Raw genomic sequence first — 19,797 nt, forward strand, 5'->3', positions numbered from 1 at the left:
CTCCTCAGTTTCTCTAGTCTTCTCCATTTTCCCTTATCACTTTGTATATTTAATGTAGCATTTGTTACATTGTCCCCATAATTCTGTGCTATCATTCAGTCAAGAAAACATTTGAATTTCTACTGTTTTCTGTTTGCTGGGGGAGACAGTACTGAACACAATGACAGATAGATGATAGATAGATAGATAGATAGATAGATAGATAGATAGATAAAATTTTCCATTCTGGCTTACATTTTAGCCTTCCCTCATTCCCTCCCTTCCATCCATCCATCCATTCATCCTTCCATTCATCCATAAACATATTGGACCTCATTCACTCTTGTATCTCTATTACCTGGCATATAGTAGGTAAATGAAATTCAGTCAAGAAAATATTTGAATTTCTACTGTTTCTGGTTGCTGGGGGAGACAACACTGAACACAACGATAGGTAGATAGATAGATAAGATTTTCCATTCTGGCTTACATTTTAGCCTTCCCTCCCTTCCATCCATCCATCTGTCCATCCATCCATCCATCCATCTATAAATATATCAGGACTTCATTCATTTTTGTGTCTCTATTATCTGGCATATAGTAGGTGAATGAAAATTATAACTTAAAAAAAATTTATTTGAAAAATTTTTTGATGTTTATTTATTTTTGAGATAGAGTATGAGCCGGAAAGAGGCATAGAGAGAGGGAGACACAGTCTGAAGCAGGCTCTAGGCTCTGAGCTGTCACCACAGGGCCTGACTCAGGGCTCAAATCCATGAGCTATGAGACCATGACCTGAGCCAAAGTTGGATGTTTAACTGACTGAGCCACCCAGGAGCCCCTATGTATATAAACTTTTTAAAGTTAATTTGATGACCACCTACTATTTGCTAATTTCTGTGCTAATGTTATAGGTAGGGCCACAGAAGAAAACAAGAATGTTCCTTTTCCATAAGCACCTTATGTAGATGAGTAAAACTAACACTGTTATGTTAATATTAAGGAACAGAAAGGTCATTCAGTGACTCTATTGCTATATTTTATTGTTGCCTCTTCAGAGGACAATATCATTAGGTATAAACTGGACAACTAGAACTTGGGTCTAATGAAAGTTACCCTGAAAGAAAGGGAAACATTCTTGTCCAGTGTTTCCACCTAAGCCAGAGGGGAATGTCTGTTGGTGGGAAGCAGGAGATGAAAAAGAAACGGAATTCATAGCTTTAACTGTTCCTGTATGAATGATTTTTTTTTTGGTAGTCTCAGCTTAAAAATTAATGCAGATTTTACATTTTTCTCTGTAGTAGGACTCCTATAAAATTAATGTTTTGAATTATTTACTACTGAATAAAATTCATCCACATATATCCTGTGGCTTCTAGGAATCCTGCCAGACCTCCATTTAATTTGGTACTTCTGTTCTTTAAAAACACTAAGAAGCATCAGTTAGTACTGACTATAGCACCTTTAGTCAAGAATCACATTGTGCTATTTAATTTAATTTAATTTAGTACACTGATGAGGAGGACAGCACCTCAACAGGAGCATATAACAATATGTGAACACACATCGTGTTGAAGGAGTTACTGGAGGAACCAGCAGAGTGAAACTTGACTAGGAAGATTTTAATAGATAAAAGTTTTTCATGTAAAGGACATACAGTCCTTGGCAGAAGGGGGAGCAGATAGGGATTTCTTTCTTCTTAGGGGAATGGTACATGTGAGGGCTTGGTTGGGAGTGATGGAAGTGGGTTATTGTTGCTGTTACAGCCATCAGCCTTTCTAGGATAGAGAGCATGGGCCAGTAGGAAGCAGTTTACTCTGTGGGAAGAGCCTGGGTGGGGTGGTCTGGGTTTCACTGAGTTCTGGCACTTTTTGCTGAGTACAACAGGAGGAGTCAGTTAACCTTCCTGGGCCTACCTAGTTTATTTATCCTGACATTGGGGGAGTTGAAATAATACGATCTATAATTGACCCTCCAGCTCTACCATTCAGTAATTCTGACTTCTCTATCAAACGAGATGGGCTGGGATTTTTTGCTTCAAGGGTTCAGCTTCTGTTATAATTGCAGTTTGCTTCGGAGTGTTGCCCAGTGACCAAGCATAAAATATGAACCATTCAAATCTTCCCTTGTTTTGCATCACATTTACTTCTGTCAGATCTTGAGTTCGTGTTTCCTCATTGCTGCTATTTCTCTTGTTTGGGAAGTCCTTCAGAATCTTTCTCCCCAGGCTGTTGTTTGTGTTTAACCTCACCTCCCACCCTCCACCGCTAGAATTCATCTTAAATACACAGCAGCTGTGCCCTCTCAATAAAAATAACTGTAGTGAGTCTTCTTTGTCTTCCAAAGAAAAGCCAAACTCATTAGCTCAGTATTCAGTATCAGCTATCAATCTTAGCTCACATTACTCCCCTCATATGATCTAGAGAACAGTTAAACTGAAGCCAGTATCCTCTTGGTGTCCTTGCTCCCGTTGTTCCCTACACCTGGTTATGCCCTGCACTCCCCCCACATTGTCACACAGCCACAGTTTTCCCATCTCAGGTGCCACCGTCTTGATGCAATCTCTCAGGCTTCCTGCAGCCAGAAGTAATCCTTTTCTTCTCAATTCCCATAGCACCTATAGCACCTTTTCTGTACCTAATAGTGCTAATTAGTTGGTATGTCTACCTTTTTTGTATTCTTATCTCTCTAAACTAAACTCCCCAGTGCTTAGGAAGTACTATATTATCTTACACAGGGTGGGTGCCCAGTAAATATTAGTGGAGTGAATGAATTCTGGCTAATTATATTTCAGATCTTTGTTATCTCTGATTGGTAAAGTTTCATGTTTTTCTGGATAATCTCTAGAATGTAGAAAAGAACTCTGCAAACAGGAATTAATAAACTAATATAAGAATAAGAACCATTACTGTAGATGTGTTATAATTCCCAAGTTTGTAATTAAAGCAAGCAAAATGTTTGCAAGCCTCAGCCTTGTCTTTGAATTTTGAGTCTCATTCACCTAGGCTTTCAACACAGTATAGGGCAGATGAACCTTTTCAAGTGAACCACCTCAGGGTAGTTTCTGTTTTGCTTGTTTGTGTCAGTTAATATGCTTAGCAGTTTTTTGTTTTATGAAAGTTTTACAAGTGATTACCAACTTGAGAATTTTAAAAAATAATAAATGGAGCAGTTAACTTACAAAATCATTTTTTAAAATTATTTTATTACAATTATAATTGTCACAAAAACTTTACTGTTTTTACAGTAGAAGCAGACTACCCTGTTAAGTATGCACTGCCCTGTAATTGGTGTTAAGGCCAGAAATTGCTTCTTATGCACACCTCAGGCTTTCAGAGCCATTAATATGAGCCTTCAAAGTTTGGTTTTTCTGTGGTTATAGATCTGGTCAATACAATAAGCAGTCAAACCATAAGCTTGGCAGACCCTTGGGAGATGGCCTGCATGCAGAAGACATCATCCTGGTTGAAACAGTGCTAGCAAACTTTGTGTCCCAGGAGTTGATGTCTTAGAGGAAATTCCACCATCTTAGAAAATACTGGTTTATTATGGGAGATTGAAAAGAGAAATAGGATCTCCTAAAATTTCCCACTGTCACTTTTTGTCCAAATAGCTCCTCTCAACCAATCTTTGGGCAGAATAGTGTACTAAGACCAGCTAACTATTTGGCATTATCTGCTTGAATCCCAAGGAAGGAAAATATATCTCACCTTGGATTAGACCATTAACATAGACATTACCTCACTTCTCTCCAGATGATGTAAGATTAATCTCAGTTCTAGCAATCTCCTGTCATCAGTCCTCAAAATAAGAATCGCTACATTGTTCATTACCAGTGCTTTTTCTTTTCAATAAATTAGTGGTTCTTTAAAGCAGTTGCAGATGGTGTACCTGTTAAAACTGTTAAGTGAATGACTAATACTTTTTAATTATGTATTTGCCCCTTTATTCTCCTCTTATTAAAGTAGAAGGCATTGCAGCATATTTGTAGAAGTTAAGGTCTTTGAAATTATGTTAGCTAGCACGGACTTATAAAAAGAGATATGTGTGTTCTCACATGCAGAAAAAAAGGAGTGGACCTTGTTAGTGGAGCAATGGGAGAAATAAATTCCATGGAAAAACAAAAAGTTGAACTCATTGCTCTTCTAGCAGTAACTATGGGAAGAAAGGCAGAGTTCATCCATGGCAAGCAGTTTGGCTGCTCTGACCGTATAGTGGCTTAGAGGGTGATGTCAATAGTGTGGGTAGCAGGAGGGGAGGGACAGGTAGATTTTAAGGAATCTCTATGTTTGATCTCTCAATTTCTCTCTCTTACCTCTTAGGAGTTAGAAGCAGCTCTTCACAGAGATGATGTAGAGTTTATCAGTGACCTGATCGCCTGCCTGCTTCAGGGCTGCTATCAACGAAGGGATATCACGTGAGTAATCCTGATTTTACTATGTATTTTGTGAATAAAGAACTAGTTAACCAGGTGCCATGATGTTTCAGGTCTCCTGTAACAAACCAGAATTGATCCTTAGTTTGTGGCATTTACAAATGGATTCCGCAGACTTGTGTTTGGCTCATTTCACAGTTCAGTTTTAATTTTATTATAATCCTTGAGTTTATTTCACTCTCACAAATCTATATCCTTTACTTTTGGATCCACCAGTTAACATAATCAAGTGTAGAATTTCTTCCTGTCAGTATATGCCTTTCTTCCTGAGTTTTATAGAAATTATAGTCTCTTGCAGTACTGGTAAAAGGTAGCCTAACAAATTAAAACTAGATTTTACATTTCTGCCACTTGAGTATCTTCTATTCATATAACCAGTAGTTATAACCATAACTACATAACATACATAATGTTTAATATGGAGCTTCTAGTCTCCCTCACACCATAACTGCTAAGTAAACCGCTTTCCAATACATTTGAGATTTGTAGAAATTTGGAGCAACATTTTATTTGTGTATATAAATAAAGGATCTTCTTGATAAGGCCTCATTCCTTGTTTTGACCCTAACTTGATAACACGTTTTCTTCACTACTACATTTCTATACAGAGCAGAAGTGTATAGAGCCAACTCTTAAAAAGCTGAGACAAAATGGTTTCCCGGTTTTTACCCTCTGGTGCCATTCAGGGCAGGGGTTTGGAGTGTTATGGTTTGTATTTTTCATGCAGTTAAAGATGGTATCTCAAATACTTCTGTTCAATTAAATCTACTCTTAGGTGTCTGCTTGGGCTGGGAAACTAGGCCCAGTATTAAGGTGCAATAAACTTGTCATTACAAGATGAGTGAGAGATTGATGAAATGCCATTTTGTTCAGGGTAGAAGTTTGTATCCCTTAAGGGAGAGTTATTGCTCCTGGACTCACTGTGTTAATATAATGACTTTTTTCCCCGAGAATACCCAGATGGTTGTGCTAGACAAAGAATAGATGAAAGGGGGAAATCATCTATTGTTTTACTACTTGAACATGATAATTAAGTTCTTCCATTCTTTTATTGGGATGTAGATTTGGGAGTTTATGTGGTTTTTAAGCACAGTTGTGGTCATAGCGTGAGAGAATTTTACATTTTCATATCTTGAATTTTTTCATTGTAACAGTTTATTTTCTTAAACCACCTTTCCTTTAAACATGATTGTCAAATGATTCAATCTGGTAGCTGGACATTTGTGTCTAGCTTTTAACTGTTGTAAACAGGCTATAATGCATAGCCTTGGACATAAAAGTTTGCTCATCTAGTGAATTGTCTTCTTAGTATAAATTTCTGGAATTGTGGCCACTCAGAGGAAATGTCCCTTTAAGATTTTTAAAATGAATTGCCAGGCTGCCCACCACAGGGATTGCTCCATTTTATCCTTGAACCTTCAATGAATGAAGGCATCGGATCGCTTAAAACCTCCATCTGGATATTGCCCACTGTTTGCTGGCCAGCACATACTGGTATAACAGACAGACACTCTCAGGGCCTTCATGGAATTTATAGTATTATGCAGGGGTGGTAGGGGTTCACTAATAATTACAGTAATGGTTATATAATTACTGTGATAAGTGTTCTAAAGTATAAAAATACAGACTGTTAACAGAGCATGTAACCTCATATGAGAAAATGATATGTGAACTGAGCCTTTATATTTGGACTTCCTTAGGCCAGTGCCCATGTCTTATAAAGCACAAGAAATAAGTAAATGAATAAATGAATGAATGAACAAATGAAATGACCAAAGATTTACAAGTAGAAGGAGTGATAACCTTAGAGCAGAGCCTAGAGATTATAGACTTAGAAGGTCTCATGTGGTTCAGAGGCGTGATTTGTTTACAGTCTTGGCCCCCCAGTGTTAAATTGTAATTTGTTGCCAACATCTAAAATGAGATGTCACATTTCAAATTCCAGCTTATAGCTTTTAGAAAACATCTAATGGTCTGCTAACCATGAAGACAGCCATCAACTAGAGGGCAAACAGGGTCTGGTCTGCCTTAGTCCTCAGCATTCCTGATTACTCTCCCTTGAGGAGGCTGATTGTCACTCATCATCTGTCATGTTCACTTGGCCCACCATATTTATTTACTTTTATTTATTTATTTTAACATTTATTCATTTTTGAGACAGACAAGAGTGTGAGTGGGGGAGGGACAGAGAGAGGGAGACACAGAATCTGAAGCAGGCTCCAGGCTCTGAGCTGCCAGCACAGAGCCCTACATGGGGCTCAAACTCATGGACTGTGAGATGACCTGAGCCAAAGTCAGACATTTAACCGACTGAGCCACTCAGGTGCCCCTCATCTTAATGATGAATTGATTTTTAAACCTCCCGGTCCCCTGCACACAGTTTGGTTTAAGGAATCCAATATGGCACAACAGGAATTGGAGCCTACTAGGCTTTGTAGGCTGGGTTAAGAATTTGGGGGTATAATCCTAAAAGCAAGGAGAGCAGGTAAGCATCCTGGGCAAGCAGGGGGGTAAGCAGGAAGACCAGTTAGGGGCTAATCAATTAATCAGGGGAGAAAGGAGAGATGTAGACAGAGGGACTGTTATGAAGGTAAAATTAACTAGACTTGATGTCTCTAATCTTGACCAGTCCGATAGGTATAAAGTTGTTTTAATTTGCATTTCATTGATCAGTCTTCACATGCTCAATATCTTTTCTTGAGGTTTATTGGGCACATTTGAAATCCTTGTATACTTGAACTTCTTCTTGTATGCTTGGGTCATTTTACTGGTGTGTTGATTGAAGATCAGGCAAAAGAAATGCTCACTTAAAATTTGTGAGGCTTGGGGGGGCCTGGGTGGCTCAGTCGGTTGGGCGGTCGATGATAGCTCAGGTCATGATCTCGCAGTCTGTGAGTTCGAGCCCTGCATCAGGCTCTGTCCTGAGCCCTCAGAGCCTGGAGCCCGCTTCCGATTCTGTGTCTCCCTCTCTCTCTTCCCCTTCCCTGCTTGCTGTCTCTCTGTCTCTCTCTCTCTCTCAAAAATAATAAACAATAAATTAAAAAAAAAAATTGTGAGGCTTTCCTCCTCTTGGCTCTTCTGTTTCACTCTTGCACTAGAGTCTTCCTTTACCCTTGCTAGTGCTGGACATTGCCCATAACATGCCAGCCCCTAGGTGCTAGTAGGATAAAACAGTGTCCTATCTCTTGTGGAGACTATGGTCTTCAATGTGTGACAGTGGAGGCAGAGGGGACAGTCTGTGGTTAAACATTTAAATTGCTAAAGTCATCTCATCGTTTATGGAATAAATCTCCTCATCCCTGTTGGTGTGATATCTCTTTGATCTTTTACTAAGTTTTTGCTCATGTTAGAATTTTCTTGGTTCTTTGTAATTGTACCTGTCAGTCTCTTTTGGCTCTGATACCACACTGTGTGTCCCTAATATTTTCACTAGTTTTGTGAGCTTTGCCTTAGTTTTTTCATGAATAAAATGTGTTTAATGATAATATCTACTTGTTGGATTATTGTTAAGGATGAAGTAACATTATGTATATGAAACAGGGATATCGTCTGAACACAACTAATAACAATGAGTGATTATTCCTTTATATTATATTTTAATGTTCAATGAGGATAGTCCCTCTAATTAATCCCTCTATTTAAAAATTGTCTTGAGGCGTGTGGGTGGCTTGGTTGGTTAAGTGTCCAACTCTTGATTTTGACTCAGGTCATGATGTCACAGTTTGTGAGTTCAGGCCTCACATCGGGCTCTGTGCTGACAGTGTGGAGGCTGCTTGGGATTCTCTCTCCCTCTCTTTCTCCTTCTCTCTCTGCTCCTCCCCCACTTGTTTTCTCTCTCTCTCTCTCTCTCTCTCTCTCTCTCTCTCCTCTTTTTCTCAAAATAAATAAACTTTAAAAAATCTATTTACAAAAAATAGAATAAATTTTATCTTTATTAATCTTGCTTCTTCATTCTTCTGGAAAATGATTACTTTATCTCATCATGTTCTATAAGAAATCCCCTTATATTGATTAGAGTCAAATAAACCTATGAGTAAATTCAAGCAGAATTGACCTCTTCACAATATTGAGATTGCTTTTTTATTCAGACTCTATTACCCAGTAAAATTGTATAGCCTGATTCATCTATGCCAGGTAACATACCTGGCTATCTTAATTTTTGTTGCCATTGAGGGTAAAATCCCATTCACACTGTAAGTACTTTGGAAATATATTCTTCTGAATAGATCTTGAATCTGCCCAGTTTATTGATCCTGATTATTTTTTAAGTTGCTTCTCTTCTGATATTCTAGGATTATCATCCCTCTTTCCTTTTGGTGTTTTTATTTCTTGTCTCTTTTATGCTGTACTAGTTATCCACTATGATGTAACAAATTACCCTAAAATTTACCAACTTAAAAACCACAAAATATTATTATATCACAGTTTCTGTGGGTTAAGAATCTGGCTGCAGCTTAGCTGGGTGTGTCTAACATAAGATCACTTACAAAACTTCAATCTGACAAAGCAGAACCTGCTGTTCTGTGCTGGGGCAGGGAGGCAAGCAGTTTTCCAGCATTTTTCAAACCACATTCTGTTAAACACACCTATAAGATGTCAGAGTATTGTGGAAAACAATCAGTTAATTTTATCTGTTTAAGTACAGATGAAATAAAAATATTTCTGGATGGCCAGATAAATTTGGGGACTGGCAGCCCAGAGACTTCTGAATTAATTGTTCTGGAATGAGGCTCTGACCTCAGCCTTTTAAATACTTGTTATTATTGATATATAATATACACACAGAAAAATGTGTATTCTGTAGTTCTACAGTTAAGTGAATACTTACAGAACACACCTGTATAATGAGCACCCACACTAGAAAGTACACTAGGGGGCACCTGGATGGCTTAGTTGGTTAAGCGTCCAACTTCACCTCAGGTGCTGATCTCGCGGTTCCTGAGTTCAAGCCTTGATTGCGTTCTCTGCTGACAGTGCAGAGCCTGCTTCTGATCCTCTGTATCCTTCTCTCTCTGTCCCTTCCCTGCTCACACTCTTCTGTCTCAAAAATAAATAAACATTTTTTAAAAATGCTACAATGGGTTTTACTTTTTCCATTGAGAGGAATTGCCCAAAGTGATGGTCATTTTGTCCCACGAGTGGTATCCACTAGCAATTAGAGTGAATGCATGCTCTCTGAAGTTTTACTTTCATCTCATCCTGAAGGGAAGTTTGACAAATGAAGTCTTGGTTTTTCTGGTTCTGAGATTTACCTGATATGTGGAGGTAAGACAGCTACTTAATCTCTTCATGTATAACTTGCCTCATCTCAGAATGAGAACAGTACTAAAGTTATTGTGAGGCTTAAATGAAATAATTTATGAGAAGCCTTAAAACAGTCTCAAGCTACTAATAAATATCAATTTATTGTATCAATGTATGTAGAAACATTTTCATGAGTTTCTACACGTGCTGAGTAGAAAGCAGACATTGGTTCAAGCAGCTTTCCATCTCTTATCTATTATGGTTTGCATGTTTTGAAACTGGGGTCAGCAGACTTTTTCTGTAAAGGCCCAGAGAATAGATATTTTGGGCTTTGTGTATATCACATGATCTGTTGGAACCACTCCACCCTGTAGTGCAGAAGCGGTGCCTAAATGACTGATTGGGGCTGTGGCATTTTTAGAACTTTATGCACATTGAAATTTGAATTTTATAACATTTTCACATGCCATGAAATAGTACTGTTTTGATTTTTTTTTTCCCCCAAAGCATTTACAAAAGGATGGTTTTTTTACATTCTTAGCTTACAGGTTGTTTAAAAAAAACAGCAGCAAAAAAGACAGGCAGGCCAGATTGGGCCCACAACCCATAGTTTGCCAGCTCCTGTTTTTAGAAAACTAAAAATGATTACTATTCTAGTTTCTACTAACTTATTCTAACCTTTAAACTAGCATACGGAACCCACATTTGTTTTTCATTGCATTCTGCAAACTGAGATTCTTGCCTTTACAGGATAGAATAATGCTTGTTTGTTTATCCTTACTGTCCTAGCCAATGCTGCAAATGCTTTTCAGGAACTTTATTGAATCCTTATGATGCCTAATATAAATTCCTTTCTCATCTATTAAGGATGATGAGTTTGAGGCACAGAGAGGTTAAATAACTTGTCCAAGGTTACACAGCTGGTAATTGATATAGGATAGATTTGTCCCTTAGTGTGATCCCAGACCTCCAGCTCTAACCCACAGCCCCATTCTATAAAGGAATTAAAAAAAAAACATTACAGGTTTTCATCTAAAACAGGATTTTTAACTATTTTGAACTATGTATTTTTTGGCATTCTAATGAAGTCTATATCTAAGAATATGATTTGAAATCATAAAATAAATAGAATTACAATAGGATCCAAATATACTGAAATATGGATAGTAAAATTTAATGAAACAAATTTTTGATACAGTAATGTATTTTTTTGTTAACTCGTTAACATAATCTAGCAGCAGGCTTTATTTCTCAAGATTACTATCTTCCAAGTATTCATGATTACAAATGTTTATTTTGGGATATTTACAGTATCTGTAATGTGATACAAAAATACCTGATTTCTTTTGACAAAAAATACTCATGCTACTATTTTGTTGCCTACATTTATAATTGAGCAGAATGTAAAATTTCTGTTATAGGCTAGTAAAATAAAAATATTTTCTTAGCTTCATGGACCATGTGAATTGTCTCTGGGGACCTCTGCTTTAAGAGGTTTTTCAAATCTCGTATCATCTGGTATAATTTTTTTTTTTTAATTTTTTTTTTTAATCTTTATTTTTGAGAGAGAGAGAGAGAGAGACAGAGTGCGAGTGGAGGAGGAACAGAGAGAGGGAGACACAGAATCCGAAGCAGACTGCACAGAGCCCGATGTGGGGCTCGAACTCACAAACCGTGAGGTCATGACCTGAGCCGAAGTCGGACGCTTAACCGACTGAGACACCCAGGCGCCCCATAATTTTTTTTAATCCATGAGGAAACTAAAGTAAGCAGCAAAACTGTACCCAAGTCATGACTGTCACTTTCACATGTGTTCCATTGTACGCTATTGTAATATTTGCTCTCATATGTCTCAATATTTTCTGCATCATACAGCAGGATTCGTTTGCAAATCTTTGGTTTGGCTTTGTGTTAGTTATAACTGTGTTTAGTAATTTGTTGTATCTGAGAGACATTTATTTATTTTTTTTTTTTTTAATTTTTTTTTTTCAACGTTTTTTTTTTTTATTTATTTTTGGACAGAGAGAGACACAGCATGAACGGGGGAGGGGCAGAGAGAGAGGGAGACACAGAATCGGAAACAGGCTCCAGGCTCCGAGCCATCAGCCCAGAGCCTGACGCGGGGCTCGAACTCACGGACCGCGAGATCGTGACCTGGCTGAAGTCGGACGCTTAACCGACTGCGCCACCCAGGCGCCCCTCTGAGAGACATTTAGAATAAAGTCTCAGTTCAAAACTTTTTTAAGGAATTTGTTCACTTTGTTGCCAAGGAAGAGTGGTACAGTAAGTAGTAGTCCCTCATCTGCAGAGGGTACGTTCCAGGACCCCCAGTGGATGCCTGAAACTGGCTAGTATTGAATCCTGTATATTCTATATTTTTTCCAATACATACTTATGATAAACTTTTTTTTTTTTAATTTTTTTTTTTTTATTTTAACATTTTTTTTTTTAATTTATTTTTGGGACAGAGAGAGACAGAGCATGAACGGGGGAGGGGCAGAGAGAGAGGGAGACACAGAATCGGAAACAGGCTCCAGGCTCCGAGCCATCAGCCCAGAGCCTGACGCGGGGCTCGAACTCACGGACCGCGAGATTGTGACCTGGCTGAAGTCGGACGCTTAACCGACTGCGCCACCCAGGCGCCCCACTTATGATAAACTTTAATTTCTAAATTAGGCACAGTAAAAACTGAAATTTAGATAAATACTTAAAAATTAAAAATTAGGCACAGTTTATTGACAACAATAAAAATAAAATAGAACAATTCTAACAATCTACTGTGATAAAAGTTAAATAAATATGCACACACACACTCTCAAAGTGTCTCACTGTACTGTACTTACAGTGTATTATACTTCTGTACTAACCATGATGATGTGAGGTGATAAAATGCCTAAACTATGAGATGAAATGAGGTAAATGATGTAGGCATTTTGATGTAGCATTAAGACTACTGTTGATAAGTCAGAAGGAGTTTCATCAGCTTGGACCTCAGGTTACTGAAACTGGAATGTGAAACCACAAAGACAGGACTGCTGCATCTGAATGGGTAGTGGATGTGGCAGTTTGACTCTGAGTAGGTCCTCGGAAATTCTGTGTCTTTGTGTGATTCCCTCCCTTTGAGTGTGGGGTAGCATCTGCTCCTAACCGATAAAATGTGGCAACACTGATGGGATGTCACTTTCCTGATTATTTCATACCATATAGGACTCCATCTTGCTATCAGGTGCTCTAGAGACTCTCTTTATTGCTTTGATGAAGTAAGCAACCATGTTGGGAAAGCTCACATGACTAAGAACTGCAGTGGCCTCTAGGAGCCAAGGGCAGCCAAAGCACAGCTCTATACATAACCATGGATAAATCAGGCCAGAAAATAATGTTGAGCAAATAAATCACAGAAGCATATGTACCAGTGATTACGTTTTTATAAATGTCAAACAAGAAAAACTAAATGAGGATAAATATATGTAGGAAACTTATAAAGAAAATCAAGGGAATGATTAACACAATTCAGGAAAGTGATTCTACCTGGTTGGAAGGGAGAATACTGTAGCTAGGGATAAGCATAAATGGTTAATAACATCTAAAGTAGTGATTCTTAAATCTTAGGGAACATCAGAATCAATTAGAGGGCTTGTTAAAAGATAGATTGCTGGCCCCACCGCTATCTAATTCAATAGGTTGGAATCTGGCTGAGAATTTGCATTCTTTACCTAATTCAGTAGGTTGGAATCTGGCTGAGAATTTGCATTCTTTACAAGTTCCAGATGATGCTAACGTGCTGGTCCGGGACCATCCTTGCAGTGCCACAGATCTAAGGAACTGCTAATTTTCTTTTTCTCAAGCTTGATGGTGGACACATGGGTTCTTATTTATTTTGTTTTGTTTTTGCACTTTCTCTACCGATTTATCCCCTTCAGTATATAAACTTAAAAGCAGAGTAACATACTTTGAGTTGCTAACATACTTGTTATGGCTTTTGAAACACTAGGTGCTTTTCCTCCTGTTAGTCTCCCTGGAATTGCAATTCTAGCCAGTTGATTTTATGAGCCTGTATCAATAAGAACTGTAGGTATTTAAAGTGATTCATCAACTACTTGCTCTAAGCAGCAGTTCTTTTTCTTCATTGGGAAGTAACCTACCCTAATTGAGCAAGGGATTGGAAATCAGGAACTTCTGGTTTGCTCCTAGCTGTCAAAGTGAAGATAAGATTGCTTCAGTGTCTTGAGCAATGTCTTTAAGCTTTATAAAAATATTCCCCATCAAATGCTCATTGTGATGATATTTGACACCAAAAGATTTTTTCCTTTTATCATCTTTAGTAGAGTGCTTTTTAGATAATCTAGAGTAATTTGTGTTTCAGTGTGGTCTTTGTTTCGCTTTCTTGTGGTTTCCACTCAAAGTGGAAACTCATAACAATTACACATTTTGCTTCTCGGGGTTAATTCTGTACCTAATTGTATGTAATAGATTCTCTTTTTTAATTTGAAAATAGTCGTTTATTAACTGACCAGATTACAAAAATAATCACGGTAGATACCTTAGTTCATTCTTCTAATAATCTATTGATCTGATCTTCCCTGTTGCCAGCATCTCCACCTTCTACAAAATGGATGGTCTTCTTTTTCATTCCCCCCTCGTGGAGAAGGTAACTTGAAGGGCCAAAAAAGTTGTTTGCTTCTTTGAAATGTTTTCCAACGGTATAGATCTCATGAATCAGATCCTCCATGCAGATGATGCCATATTTACCAAGAGATCGAGTGATCGATGTGTTATCTGTCAGGACAATTTGCTTCTTGTTGATTTTGCCATAACCACACTTGTAGATCAGTTCATTCACTGACTTCAGGTTTGGGTACCCCCATGCTATATATATGGTTCCACAATCCTTAGCATGTTAACTGAAGCCTTGTTGAGTTTAACAAAGGTGCCATTGAAGATCTGGTGAAGGCGAAGAAGCTGCAACACCTTTCGAACCTTTGGGCTCACACCATTGATACCTCTGATCCTAATGACAAATGCCAATTTGGGTTCCGTAGGTACGTAGAAGTTGCCAGTTTTTCTTGCCATTCTAGCCATTCGAATCTCAGTTCTGTACATCTGCCTGTATTCCTTGTGGTTAATGCTTAGCTTTTTTTATAAATAACCTTCCTCCTTGCCATTTGAAGCATCTTTTGGGCAAACTTCTTTCTCAGATGCTTGATCTTCAACTCTGCAAAATTCCTTCGCTTTTTCTTAAGAGTTTCTGGCACAGTAGGAACCTTCTTTTTCTTCTCTTCTGCACCCTCCATGGTTCCAGCCAGAAAAAGGAAGTTCTGTAATAGATTCTCTAAAGACTCTTAAACATTTAATATTTAGAGGTCTTATCTGCCCTCTGTAGAAATATTATTTATCTTTTTGGAAATTACAATACTTCTGTGAAATGAGTCAATTTAGCTCCTCTTTATTAATATATAATTTAGATACAATAAAATTCACACAGTTTAAATGTACAGGTTTTTTGTGGACAAACGAATATACCATGTTTTCACCATCTTACTCAAGATGACAGGGCATTTCCATCTCTGCAGAAGGTGCACTTTGCCACTAAATCTATGCTGTCCACCTCCCCCACGTTGCACCCCAGGCAACCAGTGATCTGATTTTTTATCACTATAGGTTAAGTTTTACCTTATTCTAGAATATTATATGAGTGAGACTATACAGTATATACTCGTGTCTTAATTTCTCAGTCAGCATAATGTCTGTGTGATATTTGTTGACACTGCTGTTTCTATCAGTAATTTTCTCCTTTTTGAAGAGGGGGAGTCTAAATTCCATTGTGAAAGGAAATATCACAATTTGTTTATCTGTTCACTAGTTGATGGACTTGTATGTTCCTTCGGGTCTATGATGAGTAAAGCAACTATAAACATTTGCATACAAATGTTTTTGTGGTCATATGTTTTCATTCTTCTTGGGAATTGCTGAATCATGTTTAAAGAATATGGTTAAGAAACTGCCAATTTCCTAAGTAGTTGAAACATGAATATTCCTACCAATAACAAATAAACAGTCCAGCTGCTCCATATCTTTACCAACATTTGCCATTTTTAATTTTACCCAGTTTTTAAGTTTACTGATTCTAGAGGGTATAACATGATAACTCATTGTGGTTTTAATTTGCACTTCCCTGATGACTAGATATATAATAGGTTGTGAATATTTTTTCCTGGTATGTAGCTTGCCTTTCCATTTGTTTTGCAGAGTATTTTGTTGAAATCCAATTTATCAATTTTTTCTAAGTATGTTTCATTTTTTTTTTTTCCTGTCAAAGAAATCAGGACCTGTCTCAACATCAGGATTTTCTTCTAGTTTTAGTTTTAGCTTTTTTGCAGTTGGAATATGATGAACTTTGAGTTCGTATTTGTATTGGGTGTGAAGTAGAAGGTTAATGTTATATATCTATATCTGTCTATATAAGTTTTATTTATTTATTTTGAGAAAGAGCAAGAGAGGATGAACAGGGGAGGTGAAGAGAGAAGGAGAGAGTCCCAAGCAGGCTCCGTGCTGAGAGCGTGGAACCCAATGCAGGGCTTAAACTCATGAACCATGAGATCATGACCTGAGCCAAAACCGGGAGTCAGATGTTTAACTGACTGAGCCACCCAAGTGCCCCCTTAATGTTTATTTTTGAGAGAGAGAGGAGAGAACGAGCCAGGGAAGGGCAGAGAAAGAGAGAGACAGAGAATCCGAAGCAGGCTCTACGCTATCCGTGCAGACCCTGATGCCGGGCTCAGATTTACAAACCATGAGATCCCTGGGATTGTGACCTGAGCCAAAGTCAGATGCTTAACTGACTGAGCCACCTAGACACCCTTTCATTTTTTCCCACTTACAAATATATGTATATATTCAGTCCATTTCTGGACTTTGCCTCATTCCATAAATCAATATATCTTATATTTGCACATATACCAGATTGTCTTGAATATCCAGAGCGTAAGTTCTCCAATTTTATTGGGAGGGGATTTTTTTTTTCACTGTTTCGACTGTTCCAAGTTTGTTGCATTCCCATATAAATTTTTAAGTAGCTTGTTAATTTCTCAAAAAAAATAAATAAATAAAAAGGCAGCAACCTGCTAGAGGCAGTAGACATTTTGAGGAGCATTGAATTTCCCTGTCCTTGAAAGCTGTATTTGTTTCTCCATTTGTTTTTCTTCTTTAGTTTCAGAAATATTTTGTAGTGTTCAGTGTGAAAATATTGGACATCTTTTTGTTTGCTTTTAAGTATTTTACATTTTTGATGATACTGTAAATGGAATTACTTAAACTTTTATTTTTTCTTAAGACAGAGAAACAGAGCATGAGTGGGGAGGGGCAGAGAGAGGGAGACGGAATCTGAGGTAGGTGCCAGGCTCTGAGCTGTCAGCACAGAGCCTGACGTGGGGCTCGAACTCATGAACTGTGAGATCATGACCTGAGCTGAAGTCGGACGCTTAACCAACTGAACCATCCAGGAGCCCCTTAAATTTTTATTTTTTAGTTATTTGTTTCCAGTATATACAAAAAACAATAGATTTCTATATATTGACCATGTTTTTATAGTCTTCCTGAATTGACTTTTTAGTTTTACTGGTTTTGTTGTAGATTCCTGATGATTTTTATCTAGTCTGCAATTAAAAACAGTTTTGCTTCCTCCATGCCATTCTGTGTGTCCCTTGTACTTCCTCTCTTGTCTTATTCTACTGGCTAAGATGACTCAATATATATTCTTTTAATTCTAGGGGAAAAGTATTCTGTCTTTCACCGTTAAGTATAAAGTGTTGGCCCCCTTTGTATATTGCTGAATTTGATTTGCTGATAATCTGTTGAGGATTTTTACCTGTATGTTCATGAGGAATATTGTTCTAATTTTATTTTCTGTCTTTGTCCGATTTTGGTACAAGGATTAAAAAGTATTCTCTTCTCTTTTCTGAAAGAGTTGGTATAATTTCTTTATACTTCCTTGAGTATTTGGAAGAATTGACTACCTTTGGGTTTGTAGTTTTCTTTGTGCAAGCATTTGATTATTATTGATTCCCTTTCTTTAATAGATTAAGGCTGTCCACATGTTCTATTTCTTAAGTCATTTTTGGTAGGTCGCTTTGGCATTTTTCAAGGAATTTGTCTATTTTCTCTAAGTTTTTTTTTTTTTTTTAATATTTATTTTTGAAAGAGAGAGTGTGAGCAGGGGAGGGGCTGAGAGGTGGGGGTACAGAGGATCCATCCAAAGTGGGCTCTACTCTGACAGCAGCGAGCCCACGTGGGGCTTGAACTCACAAAATGTAAGTTCATGTCCTGAGCTGAAGTCAGACGCTCAACCAACTGAGCCACCCAAGCACCCCTTTAAGTTTTAAAATTTATTTCCATATTGCTGTTAATAATACTCTCTTCTCCTTTTAATTTCTGTGTGATTTACAGTGATAACTTCACTTTTTGTCCTTGATATATAATTTGTTGTTCCTCTCTCCCTCTTTAGTCTTTCTGCTGGTTTATCAACTTTTCAAATATTTATTAAGGAACCAACTTTTTACTTTACCTGCTGTTTGCTTTTTCTATTTTAATGATTTCATCTGTTTTTGTTGATTTCTTATTTGTATTATTTTCTTCTGTTTACTTTGTCTTTAACTTGTTCTTTTTCTTCTTCAGTCACAGTACTGTTTTTAAAATTTTTTGCCCTTTCAGTACAGGTATTTAGAGCTATAAATTTCCTTCTAACCAGTAGTTGGCTGCATTCCACAAATTTTGGTGTACTGTAGTCACTATCATTAAAAATGTGTTCTATGATCCGTGAATAATTGCAAGTGTGTTATTTAATTTCTGGATATCGTAGTTTTGTTGATTTCTAATTTCCATGTGTTCAGATAATATATTCTATGCGATTTCAATCTTTTAAGATTATTGAGACTTCTTTTATGTCCCAGCATATAGTATATCATAGTGAACATTTCATATGCACTTGAGAAGAAAATACTGTGGTTTTTGTGTATAGTATTCTGTAAATGTCAATTAGATCGTGTTGTATTTTTGAGATCTGTGTCCTTAGTGATTCTTTTGTCTTCTCAGTATATCAGTTAATGAGGAAAATGTTAAAAATACCTGGCTATATTTGTGGATTTGTCTGTTTCTCCCTTTAGTTCAGTCAGTTTTTATATCATGAATTTTGACATTCTATTGTTAGATACATACATAAAGCTTTGTTATGTATTCCTGGTGCATTAGCTTTTTGTTTTCTCCAAACTATTCTGCCTGATACATGATTTTCTATCCTTCTACTGTTTGTATTTTTGTATTTAAATTGTGTTTTATAGATGATATCCTACAGTTGGTCTTGGTTTTTTTCACTCCGTCTGACAATTTCTGCCTTTTAGTTGGGATGTTTACTCCATTTACATTTAATGCAATTGTTGTTAAGGTTGGTTTTCCACTTATTCCTCTGGTTTTTTCAAGTGTACAATTCTGTGTACAATTCACAGAATTGTGTAATATCATTCCCAAAAGACACTTCATACCTGTTGGCAGCCACAACACATTTCCTCCAATCTGTATTCCCAGGCAACCACTAAACTGCTTCTTATCTCTGTGTTTTTTCCTGTTTTAGGTATTTGTTATAAGGGTTAGCATAATTATATTTGCCTTTTTGTGTTTGGCTTCTTTCACTTAGCACAATGTTTTCAAGGTTCCTCTGTGTTGTAGCATGAATCAAGTACTTCATTCCTTTTTATGGCTGAAACATATTCTGTTGTATTGATACACATTTTGTCTATCCTTCAGTTCATGGACATTTGCACTGCTTCAGCTTTTTGGCTATTGTAAATTATGCTGCTATGTATGCACATGTGTGTACATGTTTTTGTATGGATGTATGTTTTCATTTCTATTGAGTGTGTATACCTAAGAGTGGAACGGTCTGAGTCATATGGTAATTCTTTATTTAACTTTAAAAAAAATTTTTTTAATGTGTTTTCATTTTTGTGAGAGAGAGACAGAGCATGAGTGGGGGAGGAGCAGAAAGAGAGGGAGACACAGAACTCAAAGCGGGCTCCAGGCTCTGAGCTGTCAGCACAGAGCCTGACAAAGGGACTCGAACTGTGAGGATCATGACCTGAGACAAAATT

The 19,797-nt window shown here is 37.3% G+C and overlaps 1 protein-coding gene and 1 pseudogene across 4 annotated transcripts in view; one reads left to right on the forward strand and one right to left on the reverse strand.

Moving 5' to 3' along the window:
- Positions 1-19,797, forward strand: part of LOC131520226 (chromatin remodeling regulator CECR2) — a 178,735-nt gene that overhangs the window by 95,628 nt on the left and 63,310 nt on the right. For all 4 annotated transcript variants that reach the window (XM_058744240.1, XM_058744239.1, XM_058744242.1 and 1 more), the window contains exon 2: positions 4,302-4,396. In XM_058744240.1, the coding sequence (XP_058600223.1) occupies positions 4,302-4,396 (95 nt within the window). The remainder of the gene's footprint in view (positions 1-4,301; positions 4,397-19,797) is intronic.
- On the reverse strand, positions 14,141-14,952 carry LOC131520227 (large ribosomal subunit protein uL30-like; annotated as a pseudogene).

This window comes from Neofelis nebulosa, chromosome 8 (genome assembly GCF_028018385.1).
Source record: "Neofelis nebulosa isolate mNeoNeb1 chromosome 8, mNeoNeb1.pri, whole genome shotgun sequence".
Lineage (NCBI taxonomy): Eukaryota > Metazoa > Chordata > Mammalia > Carnivora > Felidae > Neofelis > Neofelis nebulosa.